The sequence below is a fragment of the Amphibalanus amphitrite genome, unplaced genomic scaffold (assembly GCF_019059575.1).
Source record: "Amphibalanus amphitrite isolate SeventyFive unplaced genomic scaffold, NRLGWU_Aamphi_draft 000197F_arrow, whole genome shotgun sequence".
NCBI lineage: Eukaryota > Metazoa > Arthropoda > Thecostraca > Balanomorpha > Balanidae > Amphibalanus > Amphibalanus amphitrite.
In genome coordinates, this window is record NW_024881692.1 from 753389 (window position 1) to 768099 (window position 14711).

General features: G+C 46.7%; 1 protein-coding gene across 1 annotated transcript in view; it reads left to right on the forward strand.

Annotated features, from left to right (window-relative positions):
* The first annotated feature begins 3072 nt into the window (after positions 1-3072).
* Positions 3073-14711, forward strand: part of LOC122384756 — a 57538-nt gene continuing 45899 nt past the window's right edge. Inside the window, exons 1-4 of the mRNA XM_043372470.1 lie at positions 3073-3176; positions 5944-6343; positions 6698-6813; positions 12154-13310. Of these exons, the coding sequence (XP_043228405.1) occupies positions 6153-6343; positions 6698-6813; positions 12154-13310 (1464 nt within the window). The 5' untranslated portion in view covers positions 3073-3176; positions 5944-6152. The remainder of the gene's footprint in view (positions 3177-5943; positions 6344-6697; positions 6814-12153; positions 13311-14711) is intronic.

A 14711-nucleotide genomic window follows, 5' to 3' on the forward strand; every position in this document is an offset into this window, starting at 1 on the left:
CGCTTCGCTCGCTCCGTAATTAGATAAACCTACCTACCGTTGCCCTAAAAAAAAAAAAATAGAGTAAAAATATTCCGTAAAAAGCTCTGGCGTGATTGCAAACTTCTCTTAGGTGGGTTCCACAAACCCGCTCTGATGACCCGACTGACCTGACCTGACCCGGCAATATAGGGCATATAAAGGGCCATGTCGCAGTCTAATTGGCAGCTGTAACTATCCGCTGCGTTATTACCCGCGACGGCACGGACACCACAGCAGAACATTCGATTACCTCCATTCTGCACGTCTAACAATAATTATGTTTGCGTCTGATAAAAAGACGTAGAAAACCCAGTGGCTGGACAATTATCCTGTGACCACATTTTCCAGCTGAGTTGGCACCATATTTCGTCGACAGGTTATTACATCGGCGATCCATGCAGTGGCGCAGATGATACAATGAATTATGTTTTATGCTAGGTGTTTTGCACAACAGGTGCAATAAATGTCACAATTTAACTTTCAATTCCTCAAATTAGGAATAAATAATGCGTTTAGCCAACGCGACTTGCGTAGATATCTAGATAAATTTGTTTTTTTTAACATGACATTCTGACGTAGCGTTGACCTTGACCCTTGCTCTCTGCCTCTTGATATCTAATTCATTGACCCTTTCCTAAGTTACCTAGCACTCAGATGATGCCCATGGATTTACCATAAATCCATGCTGACTTTGCTGAAGATGGATGCCGTTCAGCACAAGATCTTAAAACCAGTATAACGCCTTTTGGGGCGACTAACGGAGCGAGCGGGAGGGTGGGCCTTGCACGTGCGAAATTGCGAAGGGGTACCTCCAACTGACTTGTGCACGGCACCCTACTAGCCGGTCTCTAGCGATGTGCCAAATTTGGGCATAATCGGCCCAGCCGTTCTCGAGATCTGGAAGCGGCACCCTGCACGTGCGCACGTGCAAAATGGGTCCCAACTGACTTGTGCACGGCACCCTATTAACCGGTCCCTAACTGTGTACCAAATTTGAGCGCAATCGGTCGAGCCGTTCTCGAGATCTGGAAACGACCCCTGCACGTGCGCACGTGCAGCAGCACCCCAACTCTGGCACATGGATATGCAGTGCCTAGTGGGTGCCTACCTTCAAGCCAACTTCAAGCGCAATCGGCCTTGTAGTTACCGAGATATTGCAACAATTACAAAACTGACACCTCTTCGTTTTGCACGTGGCACGTGCATAAGGGGTCACCCACATGCATCGGGAATAGTCCAATACTTGGTAGAAGGAATGAAGCTACCCTACAAAAATTACCGCGTGTAAATCGGTCAAGTGGTTGCTGAGATATAAGCCTCACAAAAGCGTCCGCACGGCCCCGGCCGGCCGCTCATACTCAGAAATTTCCGTTAATATAAGGAAAGACTACGCTCGCTTCGCTCGCTCCGTAATGAGAGCCTATGATATGCTTCGAAAGATGTCTGTTCTTAACCCGCGCACCGACGGGGGGGGCGGATATCCGCCCCCTGCCCCCCTGAGGTTTTTCGCGGATAGCGGAAAAACTGCGGCGCTACGCGCCGCGAAATTTGGTACGACTATTCTCTCATCAATTTTGCACATGGTGTGCAAGTTTGAACCTCCTAACTTATAAGGTCAGGTCACCAGGTCACCTTGAATGACCCAACCTCAAGTCACTTTTTTGCAACTTTGTCACCGTGCCAGAGCTACAGCGGATGTCGGAGGCCTTTGAAAGTCGCAGGATGTTATAAGGTCATTAGTAGCTACAATTTGTTTATCTCAGAATTTTGATGTCGGTGACCTAAGGTCAGGTCAATTTCGCGACCTCCCCATTATAAGTCAATGGGGGGAAAATCAACTCCCTGTTTTTACCACTAAAACGGGTCGGAATGGCCCCATATACCATACATGACTTCATATACGATCAACCTTCACTACCTTGAGTTCTGTTTTGCTGTTGGGCAGCTGTAAGGTCATGTGACGTCATCAAAGGTCACCAGCGGTTTTTTGCCAATAACTCCGTACAGGAACAAGATACAGCCGCGCAGATGGTCTCATTGTGTTCAGCTCGTCAATCCGCATCGAATGATATACATGATGACCTCGAGGTCAGGTGACCTGAGGTCAACCTTTGACCTTGACCTTTCGAGGTCAACATATATATCATTCGATGCGGATTGACGAGAGGATCACGATGATGCCCTTAGTTTGTTCCTATCTTGACTAATTCGAAAGTTATTCGAGAAAAACTCTCTCCATATCTAGCGCCGCCATTTTGACTTTTTCGACCCCTGTGACGTCATCTTTGACCTGACCTGAAAATGACTTTTGTAAAAATTGTAGACCTTGTCCGTGCGTATCCGATGCCGTTTACCGCTTGTCGCTATCTTGCTTCGTTCTCGAGATCTCAGGGGGGGGGGCGGTCATCCGCCCCCCTCCCCCCGTCGGTGCGAAGTTGGCGCAGACCCCCGTCGGTGCGCGGGTTAATATTCACTGGAAAGAATAGATAATCATGGTACACACATGCGTAACACCAACTCCGTACCTACCTTCAAATTAGTGTCTAGAAACACTTTGTTACGAGACCAAGATCTTCTGTCACCCCCCACCGTTTGCTCTGGTGGTCTCCACCGTTCCGTGCTTCTATCCTCAGGATACTGAAATCCTTCTCCTCCACGCCGCAACCGCCCTCCGGGCTGGACAGGCAACTTTATCTCATGCGGGCTGCTCCCCTGGAGCGGCACCGCTGCTCCTGAGGGAGCGCACCCCGTAGCCGGGTGCAGTGAGTGCCTTGGGGCTGGGTGGCCTGTCCTCTGGACGGGCTCAGCCCCGGCGACTCACTAGGGTGCCTGCCCAGACCAATGTCTCCCCCTAATTCCTATCATCCTTCCGGCTCTGCAATGGTCTTGTCAGACCAAAAGGGCCTAACCCAACAAAAAAAAAAAAACACACACACATCTGGTGGTCAAACCGTGCACCAAGCTACCTCCTACTGCCGGCGGCCGGTCCGTCCCATCCCCCCCCCATCCCCCATGCCCCATGCCCCGGACGCGTTCGGAGCACGCGCTGCAGCCAGTTGACCGCGAGACGGCGTGGAGGGTGGCGGGTGAGGGGAGCTGTGCTTGTGTGAGATAGAGTGATACGAACAGAAGGCGAGAGTACGAAGGAGCTCGGGGTGAGGACCAATGGAGGATCTTTAGGGTTTCTCTCTCTCTCTCTCTCTCTCTCTCTCTCTCTCTCTCTCTCTCTCTCTCTCTCTCTCTCTCTCTCTCTCTCTCTCTCTCTCTCTCTCTCTCTCTCTCTCTCTCTCTCTCTCTCTCTCTCTCTCTCTCTCTCTCTCTCTCTCTCTCTCTCTCTCTCTCTCTCTCTCTCTCTCTCTCTCTCTCTCTCTCTCTCTCTCTCTCTCTCTCTCTCTCTCTCTCTCTCTCTCTCTCTCTCTCTCTCTCTCTCTCCCTCTCTCCCTCTCTCTCTATCTCTCTCTCCCCCTCTCCCTATCCCTCTCCTTCTTCATATCTCTCTCCCTCTCTCTCTCCCTCTCTCTCTCTCTCTCCCTCTCTCTCTCTCTCTCGCTTCCTCCCTTTTTTCCCCTCTCCACATTTTCACTCTCGTAACAATCTCTTCTTTCTTTTTAATCTCTTTTTCTCTCCATCTCTCCTCTCACATACACTTTTCCTTCCTCTTGACACACTCGACTCCGTTGTTGTTTGAAAATATTATGCTGCAATTTGGTTATGATAAATAGGAAATGTCTAAGCTTTGATATAAAGATAACAATTGACGAAAATGAGACGTCTTCAAAGAGCATATTTAGGTACCAATGCCATAAATTCCGGGATTGAATAACGGTTGCAGTCAAACGATATGCTGTTGACACTTAACAAAGGCAAACATCTTTACATATACGACTGTAATTAGTTTGAATAATAGGTCCCATCTTCAACAAATTAAGTATTTTCCTGTGTCCATTAGACTGTCAGGGGCCTGAGTAACCGCTTTGGAAGTTTTCTTTATCACTGACATCCAATTTTCTTTGGGATGTCTCTGTCGCCGGATATGCATTATGCAACGCGTACAATATAACCTAATATTGGAGGCTAGCCGAAACTGGTCAGCCTTTGTGACTGAGAATCAATCACGACAATATTGTGCGCGGGCTTCGCGCTTTACAGCGTTCTCGCTGGAGATACTATCGACTTTCTTTCATATATCTTTCTACGGAAATCATTTCCGTTGCTCGCTGTCACTTGCTTTGACTGTCAGCAAGAACGTTCTTTTATGGACGCAGCAATGCACATGTATCGATCAGATTTCAATGTGTTTGTGTGAACGTTGTAATTACGTGGATTAATGTGTCTGGGCGTTATTGCGCCATTAGAGCAATGACCAGTTAAAAGTCATCATCTCTTGTTGATAAAATCGATCACGCTAATATTTACATTTCAATCGGCTTCAAAACGTAGCGCTGTCGCCAACTCTACGGATGAAATCCCACTTTCATGGGTGAAGTAGATGATGGATATCATCTTCATAGTGATTCGGCGAAAATATGGTGCTTGTTTATTTTTCATGAAATACCCAAGCCTGGGAGAACCTTCCTTCCTTCCTTGATGAAGTCTACTTTTAGCCTTCCAAGAAGAAGGAGCCCGGCCATGTTTTCCGGTAAGACTTCTTTAGTAGGTCGGTCTGATTCACAGACTCGCTTCACTTTGCAACGGGAAACCTAAGCCCCGCTGTACATCTGTAAACTGATCTTGTCCAGCTAACGGAACATCTGTTAGTCACACGGCAGAATCGAGCGAGGCGAAAAGGGAAATCCAATACGATAAGATACCGCACCACTGCATGGCTGGAAGGACGCTAAACTCAGGTGGTGAGAGCGGTGATTCCAGTCGCCCTGGCTCTAAGACTTTGAGCCCAGAGTTCAGAAGGGTGTATAAGTCTGCTCTGCGGTTGCCGCATCTGCAGATGAAGTCAGTGGGTGGAATGTACCGTTCCCGGCTTTGTCGGCACGATAAATTTGGGCTGTAAAATTTCCCCGACTTCGAGGAATTTTGCAATGGGATCGCATCGGTAAGGATATGAAGCAATGTCTAATTGGCGTGGAATTTACCTCGTCAATATATACAGTCAATAGGTGTTAACTCGATTTAGCATATTTTTTACAGAGCTTCCATTGTTCTACAGACAACGCGCTTATAAATCAGAGAGGAAGAAAAATGTGCCTTAATTTAGGTGTATTGTCATTGCAAATACATATGGCTATTACTCAAATAATTACGCAGCATAGACAGAGGTGCAGATCTGGTTAAATGTAACAGCAGCATTTGTCCTGATTAAGTCTTTTCCAATGGATTCTAGTTAGAAGACTTAATCAGGACAAATGCTGCTGTTACATTTAACCAGATCTGCATCGAAAACAACTTGCTTCCCAAGTTTACGAATAGACAGAGGTCTTACCTATGTTGTTGGATGATCAATATCGTTAATGCTATTGGAAACAAGTCAGCTGCCCCGACACGATAGTTGACCCACTGTGCTATCCCAAGTCGTTCCTAGTCCATACTAACATTTTTAATCCTATCTGGCGTCAAGATATTGTCAGCTTCGTTTTCATTTGTTTCCTGCGACGTTTTTCTTTCCACTTCTCTTTATTTTTGTCATATCCCAAAATTTACATTGTTTGGCTTATTATGCGTTACTGCTAAGTTTCTAGCGATATGTTAGCAAATATTTGGTTCTCATTCAAGAGAAAGAAGTTTCAGTCTTTCTTTTCGTTTTGTGCATTATTGTGGCATGGAAATTTAATCCACAGTAGCTCAGTTGTCACTTTTAGCTATAACGTCTGAACAAGAAAACTGTATAGTGTATTGCATACCGAATAAAATTGTTTAATTCCAGATGCAACTGTGATCATAGAATGACGAAGCTCCTGTCCTTTTCAGGTGTTCACCCTGGCTTTCTTGGATCCCTCCTCGAACAGCACGGCTGCCTACGAACAACACGAGATAGAAAACATGACGTGCAATAAGTAGCAACGAATAACCAAAAGAGCCGAAAGATCTAAAAAAAAGAGCTCAAAAGCAGACATCTTGTGATTCTGAGAGAGGCTCATATTTTCTGTGCTTGATCCGTCCAGGGTCAATTTGCAATCATGAAGGTTCAAGATGCTCTTGAAATTATGTCACAGCGCAAACGCTTTCATGTGATAGTGTTTGCTCTGCTGGCGCTCAACTTCATGTTTATTCCTATCCACATTTTTGTGGATCTGTTTTTGAGCTATGAGCCGAAGCACTACTGTGCCTACCCTCAAGGAGGGTCCAAATACCAGTGGATTCCGTACAAGTAAGTAATGCCAGCTGTGCTTTTTCACGTTACTCACTTTGTCCTTCCGCACGCCTGGCCAATTTGATGTGTCTTTATCTTTTCACTATATAGCAATTATTATAACGCATAAATACTTATTCCAGTTAAGTGAGTTCCCATCCATGATACAATTAAATTTGAAGACACCTTTTTATTTAATTATTTGCATCCATATTGAGTTATATAGGCATCGTAAATGCATTAAATAGCGTTTCATCGCGCAGCATACAAACGATATGCTTCCATTGCTACTATTTTTATACTCCGACAACGAGGTCAACCTATGCGTGACCTTCAGCGCCCTCCCCCATCCCCTCCCCTCTTCTCCGACAGTCACGAGACTCATGCTTTCGAGTCGTGCGCCATCTATGAGGAACCGCTAACGAAAGAAATGGAAAAGGCAGAGAAGAAAAGGATTGAGGAGGAGGGCTACCATAAGGATGTAAAAGGTAAGCTAGAAGTATTCTGACAATAACGCAGTGTTTTACGTTTTCTATGCTCTCGCTTTGTTGCCTGCATTATCATTTTATTGAACGAAACCGTATTGTCTTGAGGGTAAGAAGATAAATGTGATCCAAATCCTATAACATATTCATTTTTAAACCACCTATTAAATTATCTTTTTCGCTTCTTAGTAAACACCGCGTAGAAGGTCTGTACTAAGCATGATTGCATCGTTTTTTTACAGTACGACCTTCTTATGCAATATGCGCAGTCGTTGATTATAATAGATGTAATAGATATAATAGACATTATAATAGATATCAATACACCAGCATAAGGACAAAGTGCATGCCCATTAACCACCACATTAAATCAAAGCTAAATCAAAACACTGCTTAGGTGTTCCCGCACATCGGAATGTTTGGATTTGCCGTTTTGCTAAATCATCTATACTGGCTGTGGCCCGTTTGCCGTGGACTTTGTCATGCTCTCGTTCTAATGTGACTGCCTATTCAGTGATGAGGTAGTATGTCAACAAATCTGGGACTCGATCTTTTATCTATGCCCAGAGGCCAGAAGTTCAGTCGTATTCACAGCCACCTTTCGCGAAAATGATAAGAAGTTTTAATCGCACCAAGAAACTCAGTTAAATTGTTACTCACAAGATCGCCCATGGTTAAATCGTCAATATCTCAGGACTTACCGATTTAGCATTTGCAGGAAATGGTTCTTCAATTATATTATACACAAAATAACCTCATAAAAGTAAACTAATAAAGGTTTAACGGTAACTGTTTTAAAATGAAACTCACTGGTTCATTTTAAACTTTCTACCATATCACATTTTACTGAGAGGATATGTCTCATATGCCCCTCTTTTGCATCTCACTAAACAATCCAAGATATTCCAAGCTGACGGTTGATAGTTATGTATTCCAATGATAAATTCTACCAATGTCCCATACAAGGTGTAATGAAGGTCACTTAGGCCACTAATAAGGTTAGGGCAGCGAATTTCGATTAGAGCATTATACAGGAGAGACAGTACTTAGCATACACAATGAAAACAGTTGGAATCTCTATTTTCCATTTCATTTTCTGTGAAAGCCGCACCGCAGCCCGTAGCATGATGACTCGAAAGATGAATCTGCCTGTCATATAGCAATTGCTCTAACACACATAAATATTTTAATACTGCCTCTTTATATGTGATTCTGTACTTTCTGAAATATTGGCGTTTCATGTAATGTGGGCACCAAAGACCGCCACAGTCCGGCACCCTAAAACCCCAAATCATCATCATCATCATCATCATCATCAATGTAGTATTGTCATTCATATTTTCTGGCGATTATTTCTATGGTTATATGCTGGCTGCCCCAGTCACAGAATGTAGGCACGTACGACATTTGGCACGTAAAGAACAGCGCAGCGTGCTATACCTTTGATATGGACATTGGACATCGTTTCCTGTATGGATGCTTTGATCATTATTGATTATTGCTCTCTCAGAACTAGAAGGTAAAATGTACCTTCCTTCGGTGCCATCCGTTGTCAAAGCTGTGCTGTTTCTTGGTGATGCAGCCAAAAATATTATAGGGTGCGGCAAAAGTATTGATACCTTCCGTCTTTTTGTAATAACTCAATGCATTTCCAACATGCCCCCGAATATGACATTTCTGAGCGCGCCCTTGCGTACCCGCATCCTTCCCCGAGGCGGGGATTAGCTGAACAGCTGACCTCGACCCAGAGGGTCGCCGGCCGGGGTCATTATCCACCCGGTGGCCGCTGCAGTAGCCACGGCCGAACCATGAAGGTCAAACAATACAGTTTGGAGGCTCGCAGCCGCGCCATTGGCATGCTCCAAGCCGGCAAGACGTAGAGGGACGTTGCCTCACATTTTGGGGTCCCAGTCCTCACCATCAAACGCTGGTGGAAGAAGTTTAAGGAGGCAGGGAGCGTCGCAGATAGACCGCGGTCAGGGCGCCCTTCCAGCATCTCGATCGTCGCCAAGATCGTGATGAAGAAAGCGGCTGGAAAATCTGGTCACTCGGCGAGGAAGCTGTCCAAACAGCTCACTCGGAAGAAATATCCGGTGTCCGAGAGGACTGTCCGCCGGTACTGGAGGAACACCCTTGGTCTGAAGGCCTACAAGATCCGCGTAAGGCCAAAATTAACGGAAAAACAGCGAGCACAGTGGCTTCAGTTTTGCAAAGAACGCAAGAACTGGACTGTGGAAGAGTGGAAACGGGTACTCTTCAGCGACGAGTCTCCCTTTCAACTCTTCCACCACCCAAACCGCCAGAACAAGCGAGTGTGGACTGAGAACCCGGCTGAAGTCCCGAAGGCGTTCAGCGTCAAATTCTCGCCGACACTGATGGTGTGGGGCATGATGTCCTACGAGGGACTGAGCCAGCTGCACGTGATCCCGCAGAAGACGTCGGTCAATGCCGAGTACTACGTGGAGCACATCCTCGAGGAAGTCTGCCTCCCTGCCATCAACAGGACAGCCACGACGGGCTCCGTCCTCACGCGCCGCATGGTCGAGCGCAGGTCGGACAGCATTTTCATGCAGGATGGCGCTCCAGCTCATCGGTCTGCCAGAGCGCAGAAGTGGTGCCGGGAGCACCTCCCCAACTTCTGGGCTAAGGACACGTGGCCAGGGAACAGCCCTGACCTGAATCCAATTGAAGAGCTCTGGGGGATAATGCAGCAGGAGCTGGACAAGAAAAAACCTCCCAGCAACCTTGGACAGCTCGAGAAGGCGCTCAAGAGGACGTGGGCGAGCATCAGCCCACAGACTCTGAAGAACCTGGTGGCCAGCATGCCCGCACGTCTCTCACTCTGTGTCCAGCTTCGTGGAGAATACATTGACCGCTGAAATGAAACTGTTGTTTTAATTTTACGGGAGGGAGGGAAAGAATGGTAAGGTATCAAAACTTTTGCCGCACCCTGTATAGTGACATCCAGCCGAAAATAATGGAATCCCCATTTTGTTAGCTCACGATGACAGGCCATATAACTTTGATCGAATAACCATCCACACCCGTCTCAGAGCCTTGAGTATAACCACCTCTACCCCGCCGGCCCCGAGTTTCTCGTAGCTAACATTGAACTTGGCTCGTGAGATAAACTTGCAACGACTCCATTTTAGAAACTATCCTTCTGGGACAAATTTCTAGGCCGCCAACAACTCAAAACTTCCCATTTTTTTTCTGGAATCCCACCAAACCACACACGAGGCGACTGTCGGTTTTGTTGTTGCCTTGAATGGCGCTACTAACGCGCGGCGGCGGCTGGGGGCTGTCAAAACCACACTATGGGTGGACTCTCCGCTCAGCTCGCCATCCCGTATTGGACGGGGCCCCGGGGTGAGATTGGCTCCACGAGCTGAGCTGAGCTGGGAGCGACGTCGGTAGAGCAGAGCCTCGCCGAAGGCCGGCCTCCGACTGCGGCGAGTCAGCGCTGGCCGTATGACTCCGTGGGGAACTCTTACTCATCCCGAACGCAGGACTGGTTCTAGGAGAGAACTTTGAGGGCGCTGGTTACTATTCAAGTGTCCACTGCTCTGGTGAGCACTTTGAGGGCGCCAGCTACCGTCCACAGCTGTAGAAAGATTGGTTCTCACGGTGAAAAGTAGAAACTTCGGTGGTTAGAGTTTCGGCTAGACCTACAATTGACGTCAGTTTCTGTAGTGTGGGCCCCTGGAATAAGGGCTTCTTCAAGCTGGACTTTCTCAGATTTCGAGATCGATCTCAAGTTAGTCAAGGAAATCTGTAGAGCGTGTAGGCCAAGACGCTTTGTGAAGCAAAGTGATTTGTGTTTGGTGATTTGCAGCTTATGTTGATTTCATCGAGTCTCCCATTCCATCGTTTTGTTGGATATGTTTCTGCTTGGGCAATGACATCAGGGAAGAAAAAAATAGTCTTTTATGCACAGAGAAAAACGTTCCGAGCGATTTTTCGTTACCGGTAAATGATGGGACCGTCACCGGCAGGCCGCGCTCGATATATCACTCTATGTCACCATATTGCGTGGTCTGCTGGTCTTGGCAGGGAGACGATGTGACCATGTGAGGACCGCGTCTTTTGCACGAGTAGGTGGGCTCAGCGGTAGCAGAACAGCCTGTCCGCCACACCGCAAAAGCAAAATTACCTACACGGTAGCGCGAACATAGACACACGGTAGCATTCTACCATCCAGGCTTGATTCTACCCCTGCTGTAGGATCCTACTACATACCTACCTACCATCGCGGTGTCGTCATTCTAGCCCTTATCTCTGAGCCAGCATCCACCAACAAGTCGCCCGCATCTTCCCGCCAACGCGAATCTACCCCATTTATCGAAACAAACAACACAGTCACAGACAGTCAGGCGGCGTTCGAATGACTGCATAAATCCATCGTTGGTCCTCTGAAAGAGCGTTTGCGAATCTTTAGACGCGTGTATGTTTGCGTCAGATAAGAGCAGTGCAGAATATGCCGAGTGTAACCCCGAAGCATAGTGACAAGAGGTCGTCTTTTACGCTTTTACGTTTGATCGCACGTCTGATTACGATAAGCCACGCAATACGCATACGATTAAAGTTTTGGACGACTTGTTGTTCTTTTACCAACCCAAACGTATGAGCTTGGAACACTCGAAACAGTTGGATCGTACATCACCATATCGTACATATAATGACGAGGGATATCGACATAAGTATGTAATAGCTGGACATTTTGAAACCATCACATTTGATATATTACATTCTTGATTTACTTACACGAGTCATGGACTGACAACATCCCCAGAGTATGAAGTAGGTGGCATCCAACGAATGCCGCGGAACTATCAAAAGACATAGTGAGCGTTGAGTACTGAACAGCAATGCAGACATGTTGAATGATAGGGTCTACGTGAGCTAACTAAATCATAGGTTCGGCTGCCATATTCATAGTCTTACCTTACATAACGGAGAGATGAGATTCTAAGAGAGATTACCAATTCCACTAAGCCAAAGCTGTGTTTATTACCGTCATATCGTGCGAGAAACGAAGTTGAATGCTTGGTTTGATGTGACTATTGACTATCCCATTTAGGTACCGAAGGCGTACTGCAAAAAAAAAACGGTAAAATTTCGTAATGTTTGACATTTATTTACATATAAATTGTACTAATTTGTTAGAAATTATACACACCATGATCGCCAGTTAACAAAAATGTAAATGGAGGCAGGTTTCTAAGAAACTATACCTCATAACTGACTCCATACATTTATCATATGAAACTGAAACTCTGCAAAATCAGTGGCTACCTATATTTCATCGTTTTTCACGTCTAATTCCCGCCCTTCTTTTCGCAGTGTGGGATTGGAAGGCGCTCAAGTTCAAGAGCAAACACTACGACCACGACACTCACTCGGAGCACTATCACGACGACGAGTCTGAGAACGGCACCGAATCCCAGGAGGACGGCTACACGGGCTACGCGACGACCTCCGAGGACCACCACCGGAGGCGGAGGGAACAACCACCACCGGCTGATACACCGTCAGACACGGCCGGGCACAGGTTTGTGACCGAAGACGGCCGTCTTCTGGAGCCTTCGGAGATTCCTGGCGAGGCGCTGGGGGTGCCAGATGGGGAGGAGGAGGTCACAGAGGGGTCGCCAAACTCGGCGGATGTCCCAGAGACTGTCACTGAGGTGCCGAAGAATGTTGGAGTGACTACGCTGAACCCCGAAGAAGGTGATGATAGTGAGATGGCCACCTTTCCAGCACCGACTAGCAGTGAGGTCAGGACCGAAGCTCCGCTTGACGAGCATGCTGAGTCTACTGATCATCCTGACGAAGATCACAATGATCACGATGATGGCGATCATCACGACGAGGAGATCATCGTTCACAGTTTCAACAGTGCTTACAGCGATCGCTCCATTCTTGGGTCGGGTGTAACAGGCTCACGCGCTCCCGAGTATGATACCCAGGAGTCGGAGCCAGGTGGAGAAGACCTCACCGATGCTAAAAGCGACGAACGTTTCGAGCCCGATGGCAAAGACAACACAAACCATCCGAATGCTTCACCAGAACAGCTGGCGCCGCTGAACAGTGAGTCAGGAAGTCACGGTGCTCACGACAGTGACCCTGACAGTGATAGTGATGGTGGCCTTGCGAGCCCACATGGTGACAAACATGAGGACCAGCATGGTGATACCCATGATGCGCAAAGTGATAATCATGATAAGGGTGGCCCGGCTGATCGCGAGCACGGTGTTGACAGTAACAGTGATTCTCACGCACGGGAGAGTGACAATCACGACAGTTCTAACCACAGTGAACGTCAGGCAGACAATCACGCCAAAAATCACGACGACAAACACAAGACGGGTGCTTCCTCCAAAGACAAGGGCAAACACTCGTCGTACGGTCACTACGGCAAGAAGAAGCCTCTGCATCGGACCATAGAATGCGAGCACGGCATCCACTACCTCGCCGATGTCGGCACGACCCTCATCACAGAAGTAAGTACATTTACGGCCACCCTTGTGGCTTCGCCGTAGAGGTGTCTCGTGCGTAACGCACTGTCCAACCGACAAATGAGCTAGATTTGCCCCGCCCAGGTCATCATAGACTCAATTCTAGGTCCGGTCCGCTGTGGATATATAACTCATCGCGGAGGTTTCTGGTGCAATGCGGCTGCTCGCCTAACAAATGAGCTAGATTTGACCCAGACCATCAAGGACGTAAGCGTTGGTCTTGTAACGACCTTGACTCCAGGCTCGACCGCACTGTTCATTCAAATCATCGCAAATGTATTAGGTATAGTGCATTTACCGTTGGTAAAATTCGTTTGAGTATACCCAGGTCGCCTATTATTTCATCAAGGTTTCGAAATTGGCGCAAACATGATGCTACGGAAACAGTTTTATTTCGCAAACGATTTTGCTGAGTTCGTCGCCGTGTTGCTATTTTAAACTTAGTCCATTGTTTATGTAACAATCTGAAGGGGCACAGCTGAGTTTTTGCCATTTAAGCTTGGTTTTTCCCTATGTATGTACAAAGATACGAATCTTTGTACATACATAGGGAAAAACCAAGCTTAAATGGCAAAAACTCAGCTGTGCCCCTTCAGATTGTTACATAAACAATGTCCACCACCTGGTGCTTTATTTTTAAACTTAGTCCTTATCGCTTAATTACCAGTCTTTAATTATCGGTCACTTTCTTATATAAAATTGAAACGTTTGATTCACTTTCATATTTCAAATATGCTTCATAAGGGTCCTATTCTGCGAATTATTCACCGGTGCTGCTCCTTGTTCAAACGGCTGGCTCCCATACCAAGGCCTGCAGCTGAGACATAACTAGCGTTTACAACTTTGCGGAATTCGGTCACATTTTCACTGGAGACTTATCGGCTCTCGAGGCTTTGTTGGCGTTATGCTAACAACACTTTTGGGTACGTGGCCTTCGGAGTTGCCGAGTCATATACCTCGGCTTGTAACCTTATTGTACCCAGCTCGTTGCAATGCATACGTGACGGTGCCATGAGAACAGTCCAGATGAATTTGCAGACTTTATCCAGTTGTTAGAAATCGCAGACTTCAACGATTAGCAGAGGTAGCACACCCTGGCACGGAATTCACCGGCTAACGTAATTGACAAATGGCTTACTTTTAATTGTAGTGTACATTTAATTGTGTGATAAATCAAATCTTCTTTGGCTTATGTGCTAAATGTCTAAGAATGCTTCCTAAACGGCATCGTGATGAATATAGCCGTAACTTTTGATTAGCGTAAAGATTGCCAACGGTTGTGCTGTCGCCAGTTCATGGTCTTCTATTTTATTATTATTTTTGGTCAGCTATTTCCAATAATTCCAAACTCCAGATAGTCATTTTTGTTTTTACTATTGGCATTGC